This window comes from Penicillium subrubescens (assembly GCF_028828155.1).
Source record: "Penicillium subrubescens strain IBT 31985 chromosome Unknown utg000003l_segment0_segment0, whole genome shotgun sequence".
Taxonomy (NCBI): Eukaryota; Fungi; Ascomycota; class Eurotiomycetes; order Eurotiales; family Aspergillaceae; genus Penicillium; species Penicillium subrubescens.
Genome location: NW_026643153.1, coordinates 2389506 through 2414616, shown reverse-complemented (window position 1 = coordinate 2414616; position 25111 = coordinate 2389506). Strand labels below are relative to the sequence as shown.

At 49.4% G+C, this 25111-nt stretch overlaps 11 protein-coding genes across 11 annotated transcripts; 6 read left to right on the top strand and 5 right to left on the bottom strand.

Annotated features, from left to right (window-relative positions):
* Positions 1 to 322: 322 nt before the first annotated feature.
* N7473_004903 (uncharacterized protein) lies at positions 323 to 1322 on the top strand. Its single transcript, XM_057150843.1, has 3 exons — positions 323 to 767; positions 916 to 1028; positions 1103 to 1322. Exons 1-3 carry the CDS (start codon positions 644 to 646, stop codon positions 1190 to 1192), a joined length of 327 nt encoding a protein of 108 aa, XP_057010953.1. The 5' UTR covers positions 323 to 643; the 3' UTR covers positions 1193 to 1322.
* Positions 1323 to 1769: 447 nt separating this feature from the next.
* Positions 1770 to 2665, top strand: N7473_004902 (uncharacterized protein; the record flags this gene model as incomplete). Its single annotated transcript, XM_057150842.1, has 2 exons — positions 1770 to 1908; positions 1947 to 2665. 2 exons carry the CDS (start codon positions 1770 to 1772, stop codon positions 2663 to 2665), a joined length of 858 nt encoding a protein of 285 aa, XP_057010952.1.
* Positions 2666 to 3501: 836 nt separating this feature from the next.
* N7473_004901 (syntaxin family protein) lies at positions 3502 to 4328 on the bottom strand (the record flags this gene model as incomplete). Its single annotated transcript, XM_057150841.1, has 2 exons — positions 3502 to 4020; positions 4050 to 4328. 2 exons carry the CDS (start codon positions 4326 to 4328, stop codon positions 3502 to 3504), a joined length of 798 nt encoding a protein of 265 aa, XP_057010951.1.
* A 577-nt stretch (positions 4329 to 4905) lies between these two features.
* N7473_004900 (uncharacterized protein) lies at positions 4906 to 6252 on the top strand (the record flags this gene model as incomplete). Its single annotated transcript, XM_057150840.1, has 1 exon — positions 4906 to 6252. One exon carries the CDS (start codon positions 4906 to 4908, stop codon positions 6250 to 6252), a length of 1347 nt encoding a protein of 448 aa, XP_057010950.1.
* Positions 6253 to 6549: 297 nt separating this feature from the next.
* Positions 6550 to 7411, bottom strand: N7473_004899 (Mpv17/PMP22 family protein; the record flags this gene model as incomplete). The annotated part of the gene is made up of 2 exons (XM_057150839.1): positions 6550 to 6931; positions 6990 to 7411. 2 exons carry the CDS (start codon positions 7409 to 7411, stop codon positions 6550 to 6552), a joined length of 804 nt encoding a protein of 267 aa, XP_057010949.1.
* Positions 7412 to 7932: 521 nt separating this feature from the next.
* N7473_004898 (Zn(II)2Cys6 transcription factor) lies at positions 7933 to 10225 on the top strand (the record flags this gene model as incomplete). The annotated part of the gene is made up of 2 exons (XM_057150838.1): positions 7933 to 8427; positions 8504 to 10225. The coding sequence occupies 2 exons, from the start codon at positions 7933 to 7935 to the stop codon at positions 10223 to 10225; spliced, it is 2217 nt and encodes a 738-aa protein (XP_057010948.1).
* Positions 10226 to 11619: 1394 nt separating this feature from the next.
* Positions 11620 to 12354, bottom strand: N7473_004897 (uncharacterized protein; the record flags this gene model as incomplete). Its single annotated transcript, XM_057150837.1, has 1 exon — positions 11620 to 12354. One exon carries the CDS (start codon positions 12352 to 12354, stop codon positions 11620 to 11622), a length of 735 nt encoding a protein of 244 aa, XP_057010947.1.
* Positions 12355 to 13373: 1019 nt separating this feature from the next.
* Positions 13374 to 14462, bottom strand: N7473_004896 (uncharacterized protein; the record flags this gene model as incomplete). The annotated part of the gene is made up of 1 exon (XM_057150836.1): positions 13374 to 14462. One exon carries the CDS (start codon positions 14460 to 14462, stop codon positions 13374 to 13376), a length of 1089 nt encoding a protein of 362 aa, XP_057010946.1.
* A 1004-nt stretch (positions 14463 to 15466) lies between these two features.
* N7473_004895 (Het-C domain-containing protein) lies at positions 15467 to 17841 on the bottom strand (the record flags this gene model as incomplete). The annotated part of the gene is made up of 4 exons (XM_057150835.1): positions 15467 to 17276; positions 17333 to 17491; positions 17558 to 17705; positions 17754 to 17841. The coding sequence occupies 4 exons, from the start codon at positions 17839 to 17841 to the stop codon at positions 15467 to 15469; spliced, it is 2205 nt and encodes a 734-aa protein (XP_057010945.1).
* A 4189-nt stretch (positions 17842 to 22030) lies between these two features.
* Positions 22031 to 23555, top strand: N7473_004894 (cation diffusion facilitator family transporter; the record flags this gene model as incomplete). Its single annotated transcript, XM_057150834.1, has 9 exons — positions 22031 to 22112; positions 22168 to 22217; positions 22275 to 22319; positions 22371 to 22518; positions 22569 to 22649; positions 22707 to 22771; positions 22823 to 23057; positions 23117 to 23196; positions 23256 to 23555. The coding sequence occupies 9 exons, from the start codon at positions 22031 to 22033 to the stop codon at positions 23553 to 23555; spliced, it is 1086 nt and encodes a 361-aa protein (XP_057010944.1).
* A 648-nt stretch (positions 23556 to 24203) lies between these two features.
* On the top strand, positions 24204 to 24924 carry N7473_004893 (uncharacterized protein; the record flags this gene model as incomplete). The annotated part of the gene is made up of 2 exons (XM_057150833.1): positions 24204 to 24393; positions 24473 to 24924. 2 exons carry the CDS (start codon positions 24204 to 24206, stop codon positions 24922 to 24924), a joined length of 642 nt encoding a protein of 213 aa, XP_057010943.1.
* Positions 24925 to 25111: the final 187 nt, after the last annotated feature.

The window sequence follows — 25111 nt, the reverse complement described above, 5'->3', positions numbered from 1 at the left end:
TAGTATCCACTCCCTGCCTACTTGGCAACATCACCCATGCATTGAAAGTGGACGATCTCATTCCCCTGCGTCACTGGAAATGATAGTTCTCCATATATATCTCATGATGTCATTACTCGACCCCGTCGGAGAACAGAACGGTCGAGAATGCTCGATCACAAATAGCCGACAACGTTGAACAATACAATGCTTCATGGTGTCACTATTAACACCTGCCCAAGTTTCAACAAGGTCTACAACTCAGTCAAGCATACTGCAGTAGGTATCTGTCAGCTAAGTAGAGAGTCTCGAATAAAGACCGTCCAACAAGTCCGATCCACCCATCCGGCCGTCCTTAAGTATCGCTGACGTCACTGATAGAACAGCAACGGAGAATCACGAATAGAAAGAGGGGAATTACAGCTTTCCCAGTCTTTCTCGGTTTATTTTAAAGGATTGAATTCCCCACGACATTGATTGTGCTAGACTTTGGCTGTTTTGCGGGGAATTCTTCACCTTGATTGTTGTAACCTATCCTTTGACCTTTTACTCCTCTCCTCAACTTGCCAACTACACTTCTCCTGCTTTCACCAGCTAGGAGACGTCGAAACTCTCACAACCTTTCATCCTCCAATCTACCAATCTGCCGATTCCCAACATCGCCATGTCCTTCCTCACCTCCGTCCGGACTGGCTCCCGTCGTGTTCTGCCATCGAGCTATACCCTGCCCTCCATCTCTACATTCCACACCTCTACACCGCGATGCGGTCTGAAAGAAAGCGACAAAAGTGAGTGTCCCCAATGAGTTCTGGTCCTCTATCCTCAAAACCAAGACCAAAGATACTGTCGAGAAGCTGCGTGACATGCATCAACAAAAACCATATGATCTGTCAACCTTTCATCACACCACAACATGCTAACCAAGATACCATCTAGACCGCGACGACCTCCCAAGTCACTACGAGACCCAAAAAGACCAACAGTTGAAGAGCCAGAAAACCGGAACCGCAAAGTGGAATTCCGATCTAGCGAGCAACAGTGAAGCGGATGTTCGTACCTAGTCGCTCTTCCTGACCGATTGAAGATACGACATGAGTTGACTAACACTCTCTCTTACTTATAGGTCAAGGCAGATCGAGGCGAGGTCGATTCCTCGGATAAAGCGTTCCAGGAGTTGCAACAGAAAACCAAGCAGATTCCAGAGCAGAAGTGAAGGGGTGCAATATCGGGGCAGGAAAATGCATTTGCGAAATCGTGACCGTTGTGATTCCTGGCGTTTATGAACGGATGTTGATATTCTTGATATTCTATCCCAGACGAAATTGTCGCCGTTTTGTTACTCGATTTTACATCTAACATCTGAGGACCTGTGAAACGACACTGAAAATGACGGCCTCCGGCGCTAGAAACGGCTGTCGTCGTGGAAATGAAGAAGTAGTGACTGACTTAGTAGTACTACCTACCGTAATATTCTAGCTCTTGTCTAATCTACTTTTGTATGCAATTTTTTGTGCTTTCCTATATAATCGCGGACCTCGATGACTGGCTCAGGGGCCCCTTATGCTGAATCAGCATCGAGGTCCCCGTTCCATCAGTCATCATTGTTGATGTCTCATCTGTCCCAAATATACACCAAGCCCGATCGCTTTTTGGGGGACTACCAGCACATACTGTCTCAGCGACCATGAAGCTAGAGATCAAATATCTGGCGGCCGTGGACTTGAGCTATGCAACCGCCGAAGGCTGGGTCAAGCGCGTGGAATCTCTCCTACATTCAGGCGTTGATCCCAATGGACTTTACCATGCATGGTGAGGAGGTTGCCCTTCCTTCTCAACAAACCGACGCGGCCGATGATGCCACACGGCCGCCAGACTTCTACTTTGAACCCTCTGAAATGCCTGCCTTCGACGAGCGGTTAGAGATTATGTGTGGGACCCTAAAGAGCAGAGCGATTTGGCCACAACAGCGACCCTTATGACAACTTTACTTGAGCATGGCGCTGATCCTTATGCGCTATTTCGCCAGCCTATGTACCGCTATGAGTCGATTCCCGTGTTTCCTGGGGATGTGAAGCACCCGGAATATGATGACGATGACACAGACCTTCGAAGTTCGACCTTCGCTCGTCTCGGTATCTTCGCGAATACACTTGAGCAGGAGTATGAGCGAATTGGAATACTAGGGGAGACTCAAGAAGCCGATATTTGTCATCCCTACGAGTTTGATGACGCTTTCAAAGAAGCTATCCACTATGTGCCTGAAAATCCGCCTAAGTATGGTGTCTGCAGCACATTACACTGTCTACTTGAAGATGGCGGGCTTTGCCAGCCAATCTTTGACTTTCTCGGTGATAGCCTTGATTTGAAACGACGGGATCCCCAAGATCGCACTTTGTTTCTCGCAGCCTGTCGAAGTATTATTGGCTTGGACGCTGCAGTGGACGGGCCAAAGGCCAATCTATATGTATCGGGGGGCTTGCCGAGCCTATACCCTGAGCTAGATAAGCCCTGGCAAGTCGAGCAGCAGCAAAAATTCCCTTCCATATGTACTAGGCCTATATATACTAGGCCGACCCTGCTCGAATTCTTTATATTTCGCGGAGCCGACCTTCTTGCAGTGGATAAGTACGGCCAGAATGAGCACACGATCTCGTCCCCGTACATGACGAACGCAAACTCCTCGTGACGACTAATACTGATGTTTACTGTTTTGACATTGAAACAGGAACCTTTCGTGGGGGATTGGCTGTCCAGGAGATCTACTTCAAAGGATTTCAAACTCATGGTTGTCGCAAAGGAATCAATAGAGACGGATTGGAGGATTGGCTGCCACGTTCTGACATCGAGAGCCTGAGCTTGGCACCGAACGGAGATTTTATCTACATGCAGCCAACTTGACAGGATTGGAACAACCAAGAGGGTCATTTGGTTAATGTCTATCATTCGGGTGGGAATCACATCATCTTCAACGGCTCGAAGGTGTACCGGTCTCGTTGGTTTACTGATATCCGTGGTTGGGAAAAGCCTAAGAACTGAAGATAAGTTTGGTGGATACTTTGATTCAAACAGATGTGTGAAGAGATAAGTAGATATAAGATGGATCTTGCTGCGAAAAATATCAATTCGATTGTGGGTGGCTGATAGCTCTTGTCAAGTCCTACTAGACCCGTTTCGGCCGCTACTAGAGAGGTAGCGGCGATGAGTGCAAGATAGACAAGTTGAGAGGAGGAGAAGAAGGGAAACAGAGGCCGAAAGGGCTGAGGTTGAGGTCTTTATGTCAAAGTAATGGAGGGAGTCCGCCGTTTACAAATAAAATTCAGTGAGATAATCATCAGAGAGATTGTAAAGTGGCCGTAGAAGCCAACTTGAATTGACCAATGGTCCTAACGCCAAAATCGCAATTACCGTAAGCCAGCCGAAGTAGGTTCTAGGATTGTCCATCCCACCAAGACCCAAAACGCCCGCTCGCAAGTAGGTAAAGCTTCGTAACAAAGAGACCAAACATGCGACCCAATGTCGCAATTATTTCAAAATCACAATCAAGATAACCAGAAGAATGATCAACCCGATAATGGTCATCATACTCCAATTATCGCCCGCTTTGCGTCGGAAATGGTCCAGCCGCCGCCTCGCTCCGTCGAGTCGGTTCTGATGACGCTCGACATCGCCATCCATGCCGTCCAGCAGCGCAACGTGGCCATCGAGCTCATCTCCAATCTGGATACTCAGCTGGTGCTGGCGTCCAATAGACTCTCCTAACTGATCAAGTTGATCATCCTGTTCGCGCATCACCCGGTCATGGTGCAGGTAGATCTGCTCGTTGGACATATTGGATTGATCGATGCCAGGCGGTGACGGTTCATCGCGGTACGGCCGGAAGAGATTCTTGCGATTGCGATCCTCCTCTTCATCAATTTCTTCCTGGACGGCCGCGGCAGCGGCCGTGTTATCCATAAATCGCACCGATTTGGAAGGGGGATGTTGTGGAACGGGTTGTTTGAGATCGGGCGATTTTGCGGATCGATGCACGGAGTCTGACGCCTGTGTCGGGTCATGGCTGGAGGGGACACGATCTGTGCCGTAGAACTGGGAGGAAAGATCTTGGTATTGATCGTGGAGGGGGTAAGCTGGTCCTTCAAGGCGGCAGCGCCTGCGCTGTCGTTGGACTCGGCCAGCCGTGCTTGCTCAGCTTCTACGGCCTGGATGCCCGCTTGGAGGGACTCGAGGGATCGGGAGATCTCGCCTTCTTGGGCATTGGGTTCAAGGTCAAGGGAAATGGCGCGCTGTCGCTCAAGGAGGGAGAGCTTGATATGATCGGCGAGGAGGAAGAGCTGGGATGGGTTCGTCATGGTGGTGTCAGACGGCACCGGGGAGGCAAGTTTATCGTGGAAAGGGCGGGTGATGGAGATTGCCCGGATGCAGAGAAGCGATACAAAGCGCGGGACAATTCAGATGAACTGCCGGATACCAGGCGATGCTGATGGGTGGAGGTGAGACAACCGTCGTAGCTGAGGTCCAGGCAGTAGTGGATTCCCAAGCACATGGGAAACCCCCCAACAAGCCCGAGCGCGGATCTGCTGCGTACCCGCCCGCTTTCCGCCTTTCGCCATCTCATCCCTCCGCAATCCCACCTTCTTCATTTCCCCTTCCCTCTCCATACTTCGTTCTTAAAACCACCTGCGCTGCTGTCAGAATTGCTAGACTTCGTCTTCCCTATTGAATGATTCCCATTTGATCATCACCCTAAGGGGTCCTGCGTACCTTGTGAACGACCTCGGTATATACCTCCCGTCTTACTATTATCCGCCGCATTCACAAGCTGACGCCGGAACTTTTGAGCAGCAACGAATCTACAATAGAACGCGCCTGATTTTCCTCATAACTCGTTACATGGGCCTTTCCTAAGGCTTATATTTTTCGCGCACCATGGATATTCGAGACTTCCTGGCTATGGAGGCCAACTCCGACCGCGACTACCTGGTCGACCTTCGCGCCCTTGATTTCGTCTCCAGCTACGATTCACACTTAATGTGTCCGATTTGCCACTGCCCTTTTGTGCAACCCGTGCGACTACAATGCGATCATATCTTTTGCCAAAAGTGCCTGGGATCGGCCATCACCACCTTCCGCTCGGCCGACTCGGATGAGTTCCCATGTCCCTCTTGCCGGACCCCCACCACCCGAATATCGACCAGCGTGCCCCGCCTATTGGTCAACATGTGCGACGAGATTCAGGTACGGTGTCCGTTGGTGGGAGAAGGTTGCGACGAGATTATCCCGCGAGGTCATGTTCAGTCGCATGTCGAGAAATACTGCGGCTATCGGCTTATGCCGTGTCCGGATGAATCGTGCGGGAAAAAGACTCGGAAAAAGGATCTCCAGCCGGAAGAACGCTGTATGCATAGCTATTGCCGGTGCGAACGCTGCAAAGAGGATGTGATGGAGCAGGACTTTGCGGAGCATGACAGGGAGCTCTGCCCCAGTCTAGAAGCGACTTGCGATGATTGTGGAAATACCATTCCACGGCGATCGTTCAAGAAACACGTCGAGACGTGCCCGGATGTTGTCAGTCCCTGCGCGGCATCACAATATGGGTGTTCGGTCAAAGTCCGACGGGCAGATATCGCGACGCATGAACAGCAGTGTCCGCTAGTCTCAATAGGACCATATCTTGAGGCGCAAAACACGCGGCTCAACACCCTCGAATTAACTATGCGACATCTCCAACAACGCAATGAGATATTCGAGGACGGAATGGCCAATTTACGATCCGCCCTCCTCGAGTCCGCACGAGCAAGCGGCGGCGATCGCAGTCGCGGAAGATCCGCCACTAATGGAGACAGAGACCGACAGTCTCACATCGATACAGACGAATCCGCAGACCCTGCCAATTCATTCTCGTCCCACACCACCCAATATCTTCTCTCGCTGCATGAGTCTCTCCGCGAAGAAGTCAGCCAAATGTCACACGCACTCACGGATCTCGACGCCCGCGCAAGCATGACCATCATGAACGAGTGTCTCCGCATCAAAGAAGACATGGCCCATACCAACGCCGCCCTCAACAGCGTGCGCATGCAGGTACAATGGCTCATGAATCCCCGGCTCCACAACGGGACTCGAGCAAATGGCATGCGCACCAACTCGGCCAGTAATGAAACCACCCGGACACAATTGACATCCACTTCCGCGGCGGGCCCGAGCGGTGCATCATTGGGGCCTCTTCGGCCTAGACGGCCTAGTGATAGTGGGCGTGAGGGAACGAAGCTGTGAGAATGGGAAGGAATCGAATCTGTGTTTAGAGCGTTGCATATCTCCAGGTTGGAATTTGGAGAGGGAGTATTGGGATTGTCTTTTCTCTTTTTTCATTAGTTTATGACCTATAACTGGGCTAGCCTGTCTCATGATGTACTGGGGCAAAGGGTTCTCCGGTTTTTGATGCTGATACTACCTTTGATCTTGGTTCTGCCAGAGCTGATGACTAGCAGAGTAATGAAACACTTTAAGTATACGCTTGTTATGCAATCGTGAATTATACAAATAGCAAATCAAAGATGTAATCTAATATCTTCAAAGTCTGGTGTCCCCACCGTGTGTCTCTCCAGTCCTTCTAGGGACTTTCCTCTCAATATTCCGATTCGTCCAGCTCAGATAGCTCTGCCATGCCACTGCAACGCATCCGGAAAACACACTTCGGAATTGAGGCGGTATGTACATAAAGCTAACGATAGCCACGCCCGACCACACCTTCCAGCCATTCACAATACTTGCTGGGAGGGCGAGTTGTAAGCGCGTGAGGGTTTGTTCAACCGATGCCCCTGATAGAAGCGACTGCATAGTGAAGAAGTAGGTGTTAAAAACAGGTGTATATACTGCTTGTTGAACAAGTACTTTAGTAGCGAGCGACGCAGTACTAGAAGCGAAATTGAATCTGCGGTGTAGAAACATGAACCTATTGAGGTCAGCACATCGTGAATACTAAGTACATGACTGTTTCATTCTATACATACCATTCATAGGAGGGAACGCTGGCCATTATCCCGACAGTCAGATGTCTTGCTGTCCGCCAAGGGTCCCATCTCTGTAGATCTTGACTTTTGTCGAGGTTTCCATCAATTGGCTCGGACGGAAACAACTGCGCACTCAGATCGCCGCACAGCCAAATGACTATTGATGTGCATATTTGCGTGGTATACGGTCGCTGGGCCTGGATTTTCGCATATCCTTGTAGAACAGGACCGATGCTACTATGCGCCAGCAGCCTTCCCCATACGCCCGAGCCTGGCGCTGAACTTGCTTGGCGCTTAGGTGAACATGTATGTGACCATCGCCCAGGCCATGACTTGAAGTAGGTTCGGTTTGTAAGGACATGCGAAGAAGAGATGCCTCGCTGCCAGGAACATGGCAGGCGAGACTTCAGAAACCGCAACATTCTCATCGTGAAACGGAAAGTTGTTGGTACTACCTCTCATGTATTTAGGCGACAATCCACATCTGTGCCCCAAAATCATATACATAGTAAGGACAGTTTTCAGCCAATCGGCCTTCTCGGGCCCTATCAGGGGCATGGAGTCGGCGCCGCATAAGCTTATGCGAGACCCACCAAATGGTCATCAATACTGTACACACAGTATGTAGAGCTAATGAAGTCAATGCAATGCAGCATCAGCCTTGCGGCCCCATGGTCCCAAGTCATTTTAAATTCCCAGGGTTGGCCAACTCTACAGTGGCTATTGCAAAAAGTGAGTATTGATATTTACTGTACAGGTCACAAGAAATTTGGGTGTTCATACCGTTTATTTTTCATATACCGTATCAAAGCTGTAGGTAACGTACAATAAGCCTAACACTAGGCCCCCAAGCCTTACCTGGCCTTCGCTATCGCAGTCCCCTACCTCTTGATTCTTTGTTTTGTTTCATTCCAACCCCGACAACCGATTAACCTGTCTCAGCATGCGCGATCACATTGTTCCAATGAGCTCGGAATTCCAGGATCTCGCGCCTAATGCCCAACCTTCTCCAGCCAACGAAGCTACGACCAAAGTGTCCGAAGGGTTATCGGGCCCCTCACACATCCGCAGCTGTCTATTTTGTCGATCTCGCAAAGTAAAATGCGATCGTCAGAAGCCATGTGCCAACTGTCTACGTACAGGGGCAGAATGTATCTACCCATCAGGCCCAGGTCGAGCTCCAAAGCGACCACGTCGACCCTTTGACAAGCGTGTGCTCGACAGGTTGGCAGATCTCGAGGCGCTGGTGAGACGCCTGGACACTACAGAGGCAGGCAGCCAGCTAGCAAGCGGCTCACCACAGGAATCCCCTGCCCATTCGGCAACAGAATCGGAAGATCAGTCGAGTCAGATAGAACAGCAGTTCGGTCGGCTTGTGATCGATAACACACGAAGTTGCTACGTGAGCAACATTTTATGGGCAAATTTAGGCGATGAGGTGCGTTTCCACTTTCGATGCCATCACTTTCGATGCCACGGAGTATCATCCTTCGTAATCGTCTAACTTTGTAAAGATCGAAGAGCTGCGCGATTTACTATACGAGCCAGCGTCAGAGGACGAAGACTTCGATGCGGCCGCGGCCTCGTCTGCCGACACCACAACCTCGCTCGGCTGTAATGCAGCGATAATGGGATTTCAAGCGCTTGCACAGTCCTTGCGGGCGTATCATCCACCGCTATCCCAATCAGTGGCACTTTTTGAGATATTCAAACACAGTGTTGCTCCACTAGTGCACATTTTCCACATGCCAACTCTGGTCGCATCTTACTGGGATGCCGTGGCATCGCCCGAATATTTAAACCGCAATACCGAGGCATTGCTATTCGCTATGTATTACTCAGCCGTGATTAGTATGGAGTCACAACAATGCGAAGAGGTTCTAGGCTTCTCGCGAGCCGCAGCAGTCAAACATTACCAATTCGCAGTGGAACAGGCTATGGCTCGCGCCAATCTCCTCAACACTCAAAGTGTGGTTCTAATCCAAGCGGTAGTTCTCTTTTTATCAGCATTACGCAATGAGGATGCCTCTCGAACCGCCTGGTCTATGACCGCACTTATCTTCCACATCGCGCGAGCTATGGGCCTACACAGAGATGGAGCCTCGTTTGGCCTTCGGCCCCTAGAGACCGAAATACGGCGACGTCTTTGGTGGCATATATGCTTACTAGATATCCGATCTTCTGAATACCATGGCTGTGAGCCTATCGTGCACGAGTCTATGTTCGATACCCGGATGCCATTGAATATCAACGACAGCGATCTAGCGCCTGATATGACTGTACCTCCTACCGAGCGGGAAGAATCCACGGAGATGACCTTTTGCCTTATTCGATGTGAGGTTATGCGTATTGTGTGGAAAACCGGTTATGTGCCGCCCGCTATGCGACGACCTGGTCAACCAGCAGAGGGACTGACCCTTGCTGAGCGTGCTTCTTTAGCAAAAGATCTCCAGCAACGGCTCGAGGAACGCTATCTCAAGTACTGCGATACTTCGAGTCCTTTTTTCCAGGCTTGTGCGGCTGTCGCGCGCCTGACTATTGCGCGAACTTGGCTGGTGGTCTACTATCCACTTCGACAGAAGGATGATGGGTCAAATTTGCCTAGTCCAATTAGAGACCAACTGTTCACTATCTCACTTAAGGTTCTCGAGCTGTCATGCGAGTTGCTCACTAGTCCTGCCCTTTCGCAGTGGACATGGCACTCTAAGACCCACGTTCAATGGCATGCAGTTGCCTTTGTACTATCTGAAATATGCTCACGTCCCCCGTCGCAGGATTGTGATCGGGGTTGGGAGTATACCCGAACCGTATACAATCGGTGGAAGATGAAAGATAACAAAGGCAATCTCTGGCGTCCCATCAATCGGCTAATGGCCAAGGCACAATACGTACGCGAGATCCAAAAGAAAGAAAATAAATCACCTCCAACGCCCCTCTGGCGAGTAGCAGGGACAACCACGGCATTTCCTAGCCATTCTTCTCCACAGCCCTGCACGAGTAATAGTTCGGGCGCGAAGGCTACTGTGAGTCCTGGGAGTGTCAGTGACACCACTGCAGGCCTCATTGATCGAAATTGGGCTCTATCGGAGGAGTCGCTTGAACCGTTTCTGGAGAATTTGAACACATTCGATTGGCCTGACCCGGGTCTAGAATATGCAAACTATTTAGGCACCGACTACACCATGCCGAGTTTTGATGGGAGCCCTATGGATATGGCGCTTGGAATTATGCCATGAGAAAGGATATCACTGAAATTGGCTGGGTCGATCACGGATCCGGGTAGAAGAACTCATCCACTCTCATCACATTAATACTATTCGTGTTGTATGTGGGGAAAACGTTCACTGTGTTCATATGTTATATCCCACCTCAAGATGGTTTTCATGTATTGCAAATTACGCGCTCTCAAAGCTGAATATTTAGCTTGGACCTCATCGGGCCGAGCGCATAAGCTTATCCGATACTATCTGCCTTGCCTACTTAACGCATTGAAGATATATGGAGTTATAGAATATTGAGCGACTGATCGAGTAGTGTCCAATGCCTCGATAGGACGAGTAGCGTGTCTCACAGTGCACAAGGGCAGAGGTTCCCCGTTCATGATGCTGATCGTAATTTCATCTTGGTTTCTCCAGGGCTGATGATCAGCAGAATAATGAAATACTATAACTATGCGCTTGTTAATGAGCAATGAAGAAAATGTGGTGATCTGCATTTGTATTCACGTATCCTATCGTACAAGTTTCGCTTTCTACAACCGATACCCCACCTTCGCGTTCCTGGCGTTCCTGGCGCTTCAGTTGCCTCCTTCGTTCTCGTCGCCTCTTTCGTCTTCGTTGGCGAACTCGTTGACGCCGGCGTCTCTCGCGTCTACTCTGTCTTTGTAACTCAATCTCATCTGCAATATTCCCCTTCTACCATTCCCAGTAGTGTCTGCTAGAGGCGGATTTCTTTGGGTTGCGATAGCATGCCTGGCAGATCTATGTTCCTGGAGATGGATTCGTGTTGTGTGGCCATGCTTCAAGTGATGAGCCCACAACCGAGCGTTTTCCTTCCGAACCATGTAGTCGCGAGCTGGAATCGAGCACATATACCCAAATGTCACCGGATCGAGGTCTGATTTGAACAGCATGGACACGCGGAGCAGCCGCTGCTAGCAAAAGGTCTCCGCTGCTCTCCAACGCAGCCCTGATCTCCTCCACAATGATAGTGGCATCTTGGGACGATTCCCAACCTTGGAAGGCGGATAATTGCAATTCCAGTGGATTCTGGGCGCGAATGGGAGCTTGTGGGCTTTGTTTCGAATTCGCGGTGGTGGCGGACGAGCGATTTTATCAATGTTAGCCAAGATACCATGGACTGAGATCTGGTGAAGCCATTGGTTTTGTGAATTGATGAGTTTGCGCCGACCAGCCGCTGTGTCGAGGTAGATGTCAACTATTCCCGGTCAAGTCTGAATTTTGATCGATCGTATCACAACTTCTTGTTGAAGGCATATGTCTCGAATAATGGACTTCATTTCCGCGGGTGACACTTCAGAGTGGGGGTATCTGAGGTTCCATCTAACACGAACCATGTGTGTGTTTGGATCTGTCTCGGGCAGGTTAGAGATCACTGAGGCCCATGCCGATCAATCAGGAGGCCAGTGCTCGACGGGCTCAACGGATTGAGCTGAGGTTCCCTCAGACAGAGCCTCCTCAACATGATTGGGAATCCATGATCTAATGCCTTGTGGTCGATCTGAGATGTCAGACGCAGTGTCCATAGAAGAGCCGTCGTCGTCGTCGTCCGCTTGCTGCGCATCCCCCATCTCTTGTTCTCCCCGTTCTTCTGTCACAGGCTCTGTGTTCCCCTGGCAGTCGTGTGTCGCATCGGAGGTCTCGCTGTGTTTTCCAGGAAGGTCACTTTGGCAAGATTCCTCGGGGTCTCCATCATCAACTTTATCGTCGTTCGAGCCACCAATCAATCTCACATCTGGAAGAGCTTCATCGGCATGTTTTTGGGCGTCCTCGTCGGATTCTGTAGCGGAAGACTCACTGTCATAGTCTTCACTTCCAGGAAGGTCACGTTCGGAAGATTCTTCGGTATCTTTATCATCAGCCCTAGGCCCAGCTCGGCCACCGAGAAATCCCACATCTGGAAGAACTTCACCAGCACCTTGTCGGATTTCCTCTTCTTGTTCGGTACCAAAAGTTTCGCCTCCATTCCTTTCAACCCCTAAACCTTCCCTGTCGGAGGTCTCGTCTTCCCCGCTTTTCTCATTCTCATTATCCTGGCTGCTCTCAGTTTCATATCCAGGAACTTGAAGGGATGAGTGAGGGTCTCGGATGTGCTTGGTCTTGGTCTCCATCTGTAGAGCTGGCATCTTCATCGGAATCATCAATGCAAACAATCACTGGAGGTGCAGCATGCTGGGGTGCATTCTTGGGGGGTCCATTCATTGGGAGCGCCGGTCGAATTTGAGGTTCCGACCCCATCGCAGTAGCAGTGGCAGTAGCAGTAGATGACGGGGTAGCTTGGCGATTTGCAGTAATATGTTGAGTGATCCACCGCAGCAGGTTTTCCGTCTGACGGGCAATGCATCCCACGTAGGCCGAGTCGGCCTTTTCCCGCGGGTATTGAGCCGTGAAGTGTATGGCATATCGAACGGTGTCTCTGAAGAGCATCTTCCACGCTGTCATCAGCGGCCACCTTAACTTGTATCGGAGGCCGTGGGGGCGCCATTTTGGTGGATGGCTTGGCGATGTTCTTCTGTCTGGATAGTGCTTCAATTAAAAATGTAAATTGTATGAAGCATTTGGGCCCTGGGCTGTACGCGTGTTTCTAAATGGGGAAATGACTGACGCGCTAACCCAAACAGGTAATATTACTGATCTATATACTCATGACAGAACAAACAACTCTCTCATAATCCTTGGATCGTTCACAGTGATTTAATGCCAGTATTCAATTATGGCAGCATTATGTCACTAGCCCTGCGGAGATGAAGGAATTTTGGGCTTTTTTTTCTTGTGTAGATAGACAGTCAGAAATAGCATCTATTACCTCTCTTTGTACTGGACCCTACTAAGGCCTTTTCTCTAGCATCATGCGGCCTAGATCACGCACTAGTCTCCCTCAAGACCAGTATTCCCAAGTCTCCCCCTTCCCCATTTCCCTTTCGTTGGAATTTTCAATGTAGCAGCCGCATCCATCACCGGGTGACTCAAATCCTGATAAACAAATTTACCCACCACGGTCAAGAAGTTGAAATCATGATGAATATGTCTGAGATAGCTGAGATTCATGATGCACTCGGTGACCCAGCCGGTCGTCAGGAGGAGATTTATTGATGGATGTTGATCCTCGTCAATCACTCGATCGCACTTAGAGCGTTCTCCACACTTAGTGAGCCTTTCCACGGATGGGCAACATAGCTCTGCGGACATATCTATGACAAACAGTCTTGATTCGGCGAGGAATCACAGCGACAGAAGCCCGCCGACTAAGGCTCCCTTGCACAACCTGCTCGCCAGTCCCATCAAAGCTGGCCTTTCGCTCTGTCACCAGAGCCACTGGGGGGAGATTTGTCGTTCCCGGAGCTGATGATCCTCTTTCAGTCGCAGTCTGCGGAGGTGACAACTGATCATGACCTGACTCTGGCCGTATCGTGGTTGCTTCACTTTGAGAATCGTCCGTATGGGGCGGAGTCTGTTGCATGGGAAATTTTGTACGGGTCTGTACCCGCGCCAGCGGCGCAGGATCTGCGTCTTCGAATTTCGCTGAGATGCGCTGGAGTGCAGCCGTGATTCGATCATGGGCCGCTTGCTCCTCTGGTGACATGATTGGGGGTGTGAATGTGGCGTCGTCGGTTCTGTTGTTCGTGTGCTTTGGTGTCGCGAGATTTATCGGTGGTGATTGACTCATCTCTGGTCCGTCGTCTTCTGGGACCTCGTGAATCGTCCTCACCCTGTGTACCCGTCGTATATTTCCGAGGTCTTCGTCTTCCTCTTCTTCGGACTCCTCGTTGTATTCATAGTATTCGTCGTCTGTCTCCTCTTCAGACGATTCATCCCAGTCCGAGTCGTCCGAGTCATCTTCAAGATCGCCATTGAAGGAGTTTTCAATATCGTTTCTGACAGTGTCTTCGCTTAGGTTCTCAGTGGTAACCTCAGCAGATGTGACGGCCTCGGTATGCTCCGAGGGTAGTAATTCCTGCGTCTCACGGTACTCTATCGCCTTGCTTTGCAGCGATGCAGTCGCTGTCTTTTGATCCAGATACCACGTCGCCATTTTCTGCATATGCAAGCTGTGAACCGCCCTGTAGGCCTGCGAGACAAGATCCATCACGTAAGTCGCCGAGGCAGCTCCTTCGGGGTATCTCGTGGCATGGTCGTAGACTTTCGCGCAGTGCAATTCGAATGTTTGAGCAAATTGGAAGACATCTTTAAACTCGCCACTCCCAAAAGAGGGCTCTGGCCACTGAGACTCCATGATTAGGTATTAGCTGTGGTAGAAAATTATTGGAGAAGAACAATCACAATGACGCGTGAGGTCCAGCTTTTAGACGCGTGAAGCTCCCGTCGGCAAGGGGCCCGTTATTTCGCGTCAGCCCTAAGCTATGTAGGCACAAAGAATCTTAATTATTGGCGCTAGCCCAGTTGATCGGCGGGCCTGGATCAAACAAAAGATCAAGGTTTCCAATCTGTCAAAAAAACATCACACCAAGTACTCCATCGCACCAACTGCTCTAAACCCTCCCAAACTCGACCAAAAATGAAGGGACAAAAAAGAAATGATCTCAGGTTATCTGTAGGAATAGCCGAACGCGGGGGTCGAACCCGCAACCTTGAGATTAAGAGTCTCACGCTCTACCGATTGAGCTAGCCCGGCAGGGCTGGTTGAAGAGCGAGGAGATTTATGGCTACATAACAGAAAATTAAGATTAGGTGCCGGTGAAGGTTTCATCGACCGAGGTTGACTGGTTTGCATGTTGGGGGGCGAGAACGCATTATTCTCGAAGAACGTGGCGTTGGCCGAATGCAAAAAAAGAAGCAAACTCTGATGAACTCTCGATTATGGCACCACTGATCGAGAATAGTTCCACGAGAAGGTTAGAGGCAAAGTTGCCCTGGAAAGCAAGAAAGACTTTACTTGTTGCTTAGGTGGGCTTCACCGAGAGATATATATCGAATCCCGTCAGCGCGAGCAGCGTAGGTATAGTCAACAAACTTGGAAAATCAAAAGATACGGGCGCTCATATTCCAAAGCAATAATTTTCCTCAGGAGACTAATTCTTGAGATCAGGAAACACTGGCCTTTAGATTGGCAAGGTCATACTTACGTCGTCTAGCCCTAGTCTAACAGCTCGACCCCTGGCCCCGTACCTTGTCCCATGCGGGCACTATCATCACAATATTCATAACATCATCAACTATCTGTGCCATAAGTCTTTCTCCATACTAAATTTCGCCAGACGCGCCAACCTACAGAGTCTCTCAGTAACCATGACCACCCTGACCATGCCCTTGCTGACCATGATACCCCGAAGGCTGCTGCTGATACGACGCGTTACCCTGTGCATGACCAGAGCCAGCCTCGTCATCATCATCAAGCTCTCTCCTCGAACCATGTGACAAACCACCAGGAATGAAACCAGAAATGGTGCTCTCAAGCCTGTTCAGGTTCGACATGCCAGGGATAGGTAGCTTGGAGAGCTTATCCCAAGGCAGACCAGACGAACTTTGCCCGTGTGAACCTGACGGCTGCTGGTGCTGACCCTGCCCCTGCGTGAAGAATGACTGAATACCGCCGACAGAGAAACCGTGGCCCTGACCCTGACCGTGAGCTTGGCCGTGTGATTGACCATGGGCTGCGCCGCCCAGAGCAGCGAAACCGCCCTGGCTACCGCCGTGGGTATGCGGGACACCACCGGTGTTGCGACCGTTTCGGACACCCTCAGCGCTGAGAATGTCGTTGAGACGCGAGCCGCGGTCTTCACGAGAGTGCACCCAGTTTCCGACAGCCTCGAACATGGTTCGGTGAGCCTCATTATGCATGTCTCGGAGCACGGGGTGGTGGAAAATGCGCATGCAGTCATCCAGAACTTCGTGCTCGGGGACGTCGATGTGTTGCCAGGCATATAGTACGCGAGGAGCAACGTACTTCAGAATGGCGGAAGCAACCTGCCCAGCTGGTTCGTTCAGAATGTTGGCGAAGTGGTCCTTGGAGAGAAGCGAGTGGGTGGGATCAGTGCAGTGAGGATCGGTCCATGGTTCGTATTGGTGCTTGCCAGAGGCGCTAATGACACCCGATGACCCGGTCTGGAGAGACTTAGAGGCGGCGTTGATAAGTGGGCGGATGAATGGCGCAAGTAGCGACATGATGAACACGGTGAGTGTCTCTGTGATCTTCTCAACGATGGTTTCCAAACCGGGGATCTTCTCGATGACCGCGTTCAGCTTCCGAACGACCTTGTCACGGAAGGCCAGGATAGGGTAGATCTTGGACACTGTCTCCTGAGGGTTGAAATCAGGCATGCCCTGGAGACCAGGCCCTGGAGCAGCACCACCAGTCATCGGGTGGCTGGGATCAGGTGCGCGGGTTTGGTCAAATCCGCCTGTCTGCACGTAACCCGTATGAGAGCCATGAGAGCGATTACTCCTCTCTTGAGCCTCAGACTGCTGTTTCAGGTTTTCAGCCTCCGTAACCAGGTCCCGAGTCCCGGGGATCTTTCCCAAAAGACCAGTGAGGGAGTTGAGAGAGTTGCCGGCCTGGGCATTGGTCTGCGCATCACCAAGCGCAATGTCCATTTCGTTGACTTCGGACTGGGTGAAATGATCGGTAGCTTCACCGAGTACCGAGTGGAAGAAGTCAACCATACCAAAAGTTCCCGTCACCAAGGGGAAAACATGATGTCCACGAATATTGCACTGGGTGGCTGTGCCAGTGTGAGGGAATACATTGTGGAATCCCATCTCGCGCAACGCAAGCTCGATGTAATTAGAGTGCGCCGCAAAATCCTCCAGGGTATGGAGACCCTGTCCCAAGCACCGAAGTGCCTCACACAAATCTTCCTCCTTGCCCTTGTGGTGGCCGCCACTGGTGTACATGCGCCCGTAATGGATGCTGCGACTGAGACTGAATTTGACGAAGGCGGTGCTAGTCGCCCAGTCGCCACGCTCGTTCGCGATGTAGTTTTTCATGCCCGTCTCCGGATCGATATCAAGCTCGACTTGACGAACCGGGCCTCGCAGGCGCTTGTCAAACTGGCGCGCATCTTCGTTGTCGGCGTAATCTTTCGGGTTACTAGGACAAAGACATTAGCAGACAACAAGTATACCAAGGATATAATAAAGACTCACTCAATATGCTCTTCCGGACGGTAGACACCCAATCGCTCTGAGGTAACTTCGAATTCGCCCGTCGCGTATCCGAACGTCAGGAACGAGAGGACCCACACGAGGATGCGGATCGTATCGGCTTGGAGATTTTTCAGGGTTCCGACATCCATTGCCTGCGAACTGGTGGGACTCTGTCAGCCGCGCCGCACTACTTCTACGTTGTTGAGGATTTTGGAAGAAGCTCACTAATCGCGTAGCCAATTTCCAAAGTACACGCGCTTGATCATAGTAGATGTCCATTTGTGACCGGCGATGAACGTGATCGTCTTCAGCATATCCTCAATGTCGCCATGACGCCAGTTTTTGCCCTCGACGGCCGAGATCGAAGCAATATCTAAGACAGGTTAGATGGGCCTGCAATAAGCAGAAGATTTAAACTCACTGCCAGCTCCGAATGCATGGACCTGGGGAAGTAGCACCAGCAGCAAGCACACGAGCAGGGCGGGGGAGCCCGCGCGGAGGAGGGGCATGGTGGGGGAGCAACAATTAGGGGAGTGTGTATGAAGAGAGAATTAATCAAGGAGTGCTTGCGAGAGTCTTAAGGGGTTAAAGTACCGAGTAAGTAGAAGGGAAAAAAAGCAAAAGAAAGCGTGGAAGCTGGCTGAGCCCAACTGTCTCAGCCCCAAAGCTCTTGGCACAGCGAAAGTTGCGATCGTGATGACGTCCGATTCGCGGTGGTGCGACCATTGGGGCGATGCACAAAGCTTAACCGGTTGGCCTCAGCTGGGAACCGTCACGGAAATTGCTATTTTTACAACGCTTCTATAATGTTTAACTGGCATGGAAGATAAAAAGTAGCTTCTGTTTATTTTTTTTGACGTTTCAGGAAGATTGTGGATACCAAGTTGGATGTTGGTTCAAATAATCAGCTATGGATCTCGACTGACCATCAGCCTCGTCATCCCCGATCTTGACATTCAGGCAATTTGAAGGTTACAAGATTTTGAATATTGGATTCTTTCAAGTCTAGTACACAATCCCGAGAAACTTAGATCCTCTGCAAGGACTAGAGCTGATGTAGCGAAAGTTAGCGACTGTCTATCTGTCTAGTTGCCGGCCACATAGGATAACTCCATTCATATATCTAAAGCCCTAAATCTCCTCTGCAACACCGGTAACACTAGCTCGGTTCTGACCAGTGGTAATCAGCGTGCTACTACCAGCCGACCTAGACACAATGACTTCATTTCCGAAAGGCTTTGCTTTCACATACTTGCCCGAGACATGAGCAAGTTCCGACTCTAGCAGGAATAGCATGACAGAAGTCGGCAGGCCAGTCACTTCCAAACTTTCAACCAGAGGTTGACGGGACGTTGTGTTTGCTGGAAGAAATGCAGTGGGGCTATGGCAGACAGTTGAACTTGGTTTGCCTGAAGGATCGAATCTCTGATTAAGGAAATGTTGTCGTGGTCATTCACCAACTCAAATATGGCTACTCTTGGTATAAGATGACTTTTTGAATGATTAAAATAGAGGTGATACTTGAGTTCATGCCCGCCAACTTAAATACCACCTGAAACCCATCAATCTGGAGAAAAACTGCTGACAATCTGACTGTATGAAACCCAGAGATCTGTTTCCTCCTTCAAGAACTTTAAAGGGTACCTATTTCTACTTTCAAGTTATGTATTTCCTCTTCTTGCTGCCATTATATATGGGCATTAGAGAGATCGAACGAGTAGCTGCAACAGTACGATACGGTAGAGCTCACAGATTTAAGAAATTGATAAATAACGGACTATTTTAGTCGCGAGCCATCCATGTCATTACCCTTTTGGCTAAGCAGTAAGACCATGGAATGCTGTTCTTTCAGCTCAAATAGAAGTACAAGGCTGTATCGTACGGGGACATTTACATGACGTCGGTCATAGGCCTGACGTTTGACAGACCTGTGCATTGGGGTTGGCCAGTGTCTCCCCTAACAGAGAACTGAATTGAAACGGAAGATATCTTCTCTCACAGAAATCGGTGGCCGGCCACGGTATCTGCATTAGGGTTATGGTGCTAGGGGCTCAAATATCAAAGTAGACGAAGTCGACTTGTTTGACTGACGTATTGGGGGCCTGGAAATGGCTTTCGCGGGTTTGGCTTTCACCAGCCTAGCCTTCACCCGCTTATGTGTTGCGGGTTTGGCTTTCGACGGCTTAGCTTTCGACGGCTTAGCTTTCGAAAACTAAACGGGTGAAAGCTGGGACAGCATTATCTTGACAGAAATATTTTCAGTGATGGCACAACGGCTACTGAAAAACAATGCTATAGAAGCTTTTTCTACCCGAAGAGCGCTATGCTGACACGGTACTTTAATCTTGGACCGGGTCATTTCTGTTGCTTCCTTCCTCAAGTTACATTTATATTCGATCGAATTTGTGTAACCTATCCCTCTTTGCTAACATTCTACAGATATGGCAGTTTGGACCGATTTTGAGCACACGATGGTTGCCCTTTCGGCCGTGGCAAATTTGATCGCGTCAGGACGTTTGCCTACCAGATATACCAGTGGCTGAAGCCAAAGCGGGGCCCGAAACCGGCATGCTCAACTTGCTCATGCGTCCTCTGTGTGTCGCGGCGCGAGAATCTCACCTAGATGGTGGAGGGCTTCCAAGCGTGGGCCGCGGATAAGCAGCGGGAGGGCAATGCCTAGTTGGCTGGAGAGATCACCGAAGGTCAAATTTCGCAAGTCCCTGAGTAAGTCAACAAGGATTCAATCTTCTCGATATGCCCCGAAGTTTACTGACAGACTCCAGGTCAGATTGCCCAGTACAAGCGCGACCTGGGACTCAAATATGGAGTCCCCACAACATACACTAAGACGGTTTTTCTCCGCCAAGTCGTGCATAATAGGAGATGGAAGCTGGAGCTCTCACTGGTGATCCGAAACACTGCTATTATTAGCCAGCAGCCTCGATAGCCTGGTTACCTAGCGATACGGACATCTTCGCGTGCGAAGCCGTGATGCCAAAGAGAGTCTAAAGAGAGAGAGGTCGGGAACACTGTTTAAAAGAGGGCTGGAAAGCGAACCACTCTCATGATCTTCGACTCCCTGGTGTTTGCAAACAGTCTCTACTTTATGACTGAGCTCCTCTAAGGCGGTTAGTACTGAACATCAAAAATGATAATGATGATGAGTACCTGTGAGTATCTACTGCGTATATTTCGGCACAGAAAAGTAAGGTCACGTGCAAAGGAAAGAATATACAGATGAATCAGCAACTTTGTGGGCATTTGTGAGAGGTTCGCATACTAGAGCAAGAGAGTCAAGAGAATATCGAGTCCACCGAAAGAGAACATTATGCCCGAACAGATTCGATTATGAATCATTCGAAGATATTGCCCAAATTTGACCTGTCCCCATGAAGAAGTGTTGGGTGTTCGTTTGCGTGACATTCATGAGGACCTTGCGGGCGAGGGTGAGTACCTTGCGAGCAAATCTCCCAATTTTCAGCCAATTACTAGAAACTAATCAACCCCAATGCCTGGGAGGGAAAGAGAAACGTGGCGTCATAAACTATGCTTATTTAACCTTAATCCAACATCTTTCCACCATCTATTCACCATTTGGATGGCATTATGACCCAGCACGTTGCCCGTATGGCGATAATACCGTCTTTAATCGCACTGGAGCCAAGACCAACCTTTTCAAAGCCTCTCTACGGTCGCTCTTGGTCTTGACGGATTGAAAATATTGCTTCTTCCCGTTTCACAGTAGTATTCGGGCGAGGTATCTCCAAAAAAGATCGATTGAAAAGCTTTGGCGTTGACGATCCACTAGGGATGACTGTTAGAGCTAGTGTACCACATACAAGCTTCTTACTTGACAAGAGTTGGAATCTCAAGTGCCTCGCTGCGCTGCTAGAAGTCACATTTAGTGACTGTGCTGGCACCAATTTGCAATCATCTCAAATGTTGTATGGTTCACACTACCATAGTGATAGGGAGCGAAACTAAGCCCGAGCTTCTGCTATTTAAGCACTCTTAACAAGCTTACTGTGGTAGCCTAGTATGCAAACACACCGCTTTGCGGGTAGGCCCAAAGCCACTCATGGGCCTTTGGATTTAAGCACTGGTAACAAATGTGACATATCCAAATTTGGTTTATTTATCGAGGTAAAACATTCGCTTTGAACGTGGAAATACTCAACATCTTGACAATATTGCCTTAAAATTGAAAATTATAGAGCGAACAGAGCCTAGACATACAACACAAGATCAGGTATCTCCTTTTTGCATGCAAGTGATCTATTTTTTCTCACCCTCGATCATCCTGGAGGACCGGAAAGCCGTTTTGGCCCGACTCCCGAGTAGACCAGAATGTGCTCTGAAATGCGTACGGAGTAATCCGGGCAGGAAACACCACTGGCCGAGGTAGATATTGGGCTATCAGATTCAGGAAAGAGACAGTTGAGGCATTTAATGCTGATTATAAAGACTTAAACGATGCTTAGGTGGAGATTGCTGCCCTCGCTTTGTTGCTACCACCAATAAATGCTCAGCTTTCACGGAACTTCGGACTTATGCCCACGCCATCTGAGACTTTCAGATCCGAGCGCCGAGCCACGTTAGAAGAAAAGCTGAAAAAGGGTGGTCGGTCCTCCCACCATTTTCTTCCTTTTCATCTCTATCCACTCATACTGCCGGTTTATTCCCAGCCAGTTCTCAACCATGGCGCTTCACTTGACTCAGTCTAAGCGGTTACAGCTTGTGATATTTATTTCTCTGTGCTTTTTTATAACAGAAATATCCAGTAACAACACTGAACACGATTTCCTGATAACTGTGCACTAACTTTTACTGTCTAGTCGGGTTCTACACGAGCTCTCTTGCTCTTGTCGCCGATGCCTTCCATTACGTACCGAATTGGCCCCTTCTCTTCTCTGTCAGACATTTAGATACTGATTTTTCCCAGTTAAACGATCTTATAGGATTCGTCGTTGCATTTGCCGCTTTGAAGGTCGAAACCCCGGTTTTCACCCCCTCAATACCCGTCGCTAATACGTACTAGATTTCCGCCAAAAAGAACTCACCACAAGACCTGTCCTTTGGCTGGCAGAGGTCCCGACTTCTCGGTGCCTTCTTCAACGGTGTCTTCCTTCTCGCGTTGGGTGTTAGCATATTCCTACAATCCATAGAACGATTCGTCTCTGTTCAGGGTAAGTGACATTTTAGTTGTCGGTATTGTACTTTACTAAAGCCATCGCAGTCGTGGAACAACCCAAGCTTGTACTAATCGTCGGCTGCATCGGCCTTTGTCTCAACATTATCAGCGCCTCCTTTCTTCACGGTTCGTGCTATGATTCCAACCTTGGTCGCCCAGTCTCTAACCCGTACCTTCTTTTAGAACATGATCATTCTCACGGTTCGACTTCGGAGAGTACAGAGAACGCAGAAAACGGAACAGAGGATGTCAGAATATTAACTCGAATCGTTTCCGGATATATGCTGAGCTTTGGATAGACACCTGCTTTGCACGACAACCATCGGCACAACAATCTTCAACTGTCCAGAAAAGGATACGACCTAGGAATGCTAGGTGTTCTGATTCACGTGGTCGGCGATGCAGCAAATAATGTTGGCGTCATTATCTCGGCTCTTGTGATCTGGCTTACTTCGTCCCCAGCTCGCTACTATGCAGACCCTGCTGTCAGCATGGCTATTGCGATAGTTATTCTCACAACATCGCTTCCACTAGGTTCGTGATTCCTACACGAATAAAATATTTACTCAGTGACTAAGTAATTCTTTATCCAGTGAGAAACTCGGGAAGGATTCTTCTTGAAAGTGTTCCGAGCGGCATCAACCTTGACGATATCAGACATGATCTTGAACTGGTGCGTTATAGTACATATTACAATCCTCATTCTCAGCCTAAAATTGACGATTAATCAAGATCCCCGGTGTCCGTTCCATTCACGAGCTACATGTTTGGCGCCTGAACCAAGAGAAGGCATTGGCATCTGTCCACGTCGCCATTGTTAATGAGACTGTCTCCGAATTTGTGAAGATTGCAAAGACCATGAATGCTTGCTTCCATAGTTACGGTATACATTCAGCGACCGTACAGCCGGAGATTGGGTCGTCGTCTATTTTAGCGGATGCTACGGGTACTGACTATCAGGGTAATTGGTCCCAGCTATGCCAAGTCAAGTGTGGCAGTTCTTCTTGTGAGATATTGACCTGCTGTGGCTAGTTGAGCACTCTGATCAGACTGCTTTAGTGCTTAGGGGAAAGGGGTTGTGTAAAGGGAATTTTAGGTACAAAATAAAAGCTTGAAGTAGGACATGGAAGATAGTCATAAATGAAGCAGCTTAACATTGGAATGTAGTGCGAAGAACGAGGGAGGACAGTAGGGGCTCAGTTAAAACATCCTTTTATAACTTCTCAGGCTATTCCAATAGGAACCTGGTGAAAGGAAATGTTGCTGCATCAAACCAATAGGCTGACGCTAAATTTCCGGCTCCTTCCACAGGAACTCGCTGTAACATGGCAAGATTGCTCGGGCAAAGAGCGTGACCAAGATGGGTCAACCGGGTTTCAGTTCCTAGAAGCACCGTGGCTTAGCTACGTAAATGACTCAGATGACACGTAGTCCTGGTAATTCTCCGTAAACTTATTGGCCCTCGGCTACATCGGGAATTGCTAGCTCGAAATTCGAAGGATCCAGGGGGCTGAGTGAGGGAAAGGGAGAGGCTTATAAGTCCTTCTTGTTCCCCTAATTTGGTAGTAGTACATTTCTCAGCCCCTATTGTTGGACTTGATTTCTGGATTACTCCCAAACCGGGTTTGAACCATCATTTACCCCAAACACGATCATCTAGTGCTGGAAAGTAAGATCAAAATGTCTGGTCTTCTGGGAAAAGTGGCCGATCAACTGTCCGGGCAGAAGCTATCTCAACCTTCGAGCGGATCATCGGGACTCATGCACAAAATGACGGATGCCTTGACCGGTCAAAAGCATCCCCAAGACTCTCAGAACTATACTCAGATGTATGGAAACAATCAGCCAGCAGGACCTTACGCCGCGGAAGGTGAGCTTACTTATCGAGTCATGCGGCTTGGCCATTCGTAAAAGTTGATTTGATCTGACAACAACATTATCTGAACTAGGATACCTGACGGGCCAGTTTATTCGTCCGGAAAGTCAGGAGCACTATCAGCCTCCCTATGGGCAGGGACATGGAAATTATAACGCCCCGAGTGGTGGCTTTGGAGGCTACAACGATGGAAGAGACTTCTACCCCAGCCAATCTCACAACGGCTATCCTGGTGGCCCTGTTCCCCACGGAGGCGAATATTCCTCTCATCAGGATCCTTACGCCAGACGTGATGCGTCGGATGGCCATGGTCACCGCAACGAGCATCGAAGGGAATATCCTGAGCGCAGCCACAACACCCCAGGTGGCTACACAGGCCATGGCGAGTACAGAGGCGGACATAATGGTCCAGTAAATTATGGCGGAGGCCATGATGAGCGAGGTGCCTCTTACAACAACAACGGACATGGCGGCTACGAAAGTGGTTACGGGCAACACGGAGAAAGTTATCACGGTGGCCATTGAAGTGGGGGAGGATAATGTATAGCCTGTGAAAAGAGACTAGGTTGAACAATGAATTGGATTTTAGTACAGAATTTACCTGTTATTTTATCAGGTTCAAGCTAGTTTAGACTGAGCGATAAAGTCTGTAAATATCAGTGGAGCCTACATGATGGATTTTTTTTTGGCTGCTATTGTTTTGATCGATATA

Coding starts and splice junctions, on each gene's coding strand:
- N7473_004903 (XM_057150843.1), top strand. CDS start 644: ATGTCCTTCCTCACCTCCGTCCGGACTGGCTCCCGTCGTGTTCTGCCA. Junction 768..915: donor TCTGAAAGAAAGCGACAAAA/GTGAGTGTCCCC, acceptor GATACCATCTAG/ACCGCGACGACCTCCCAAGT. Junction 1,029..1,102: donor CGAGCAACAGTGAAGCGGAT/GTTCGTACCTAG, acceptor TCTTACTTATAG/GTCAAGGCAGATCGAGGCGA.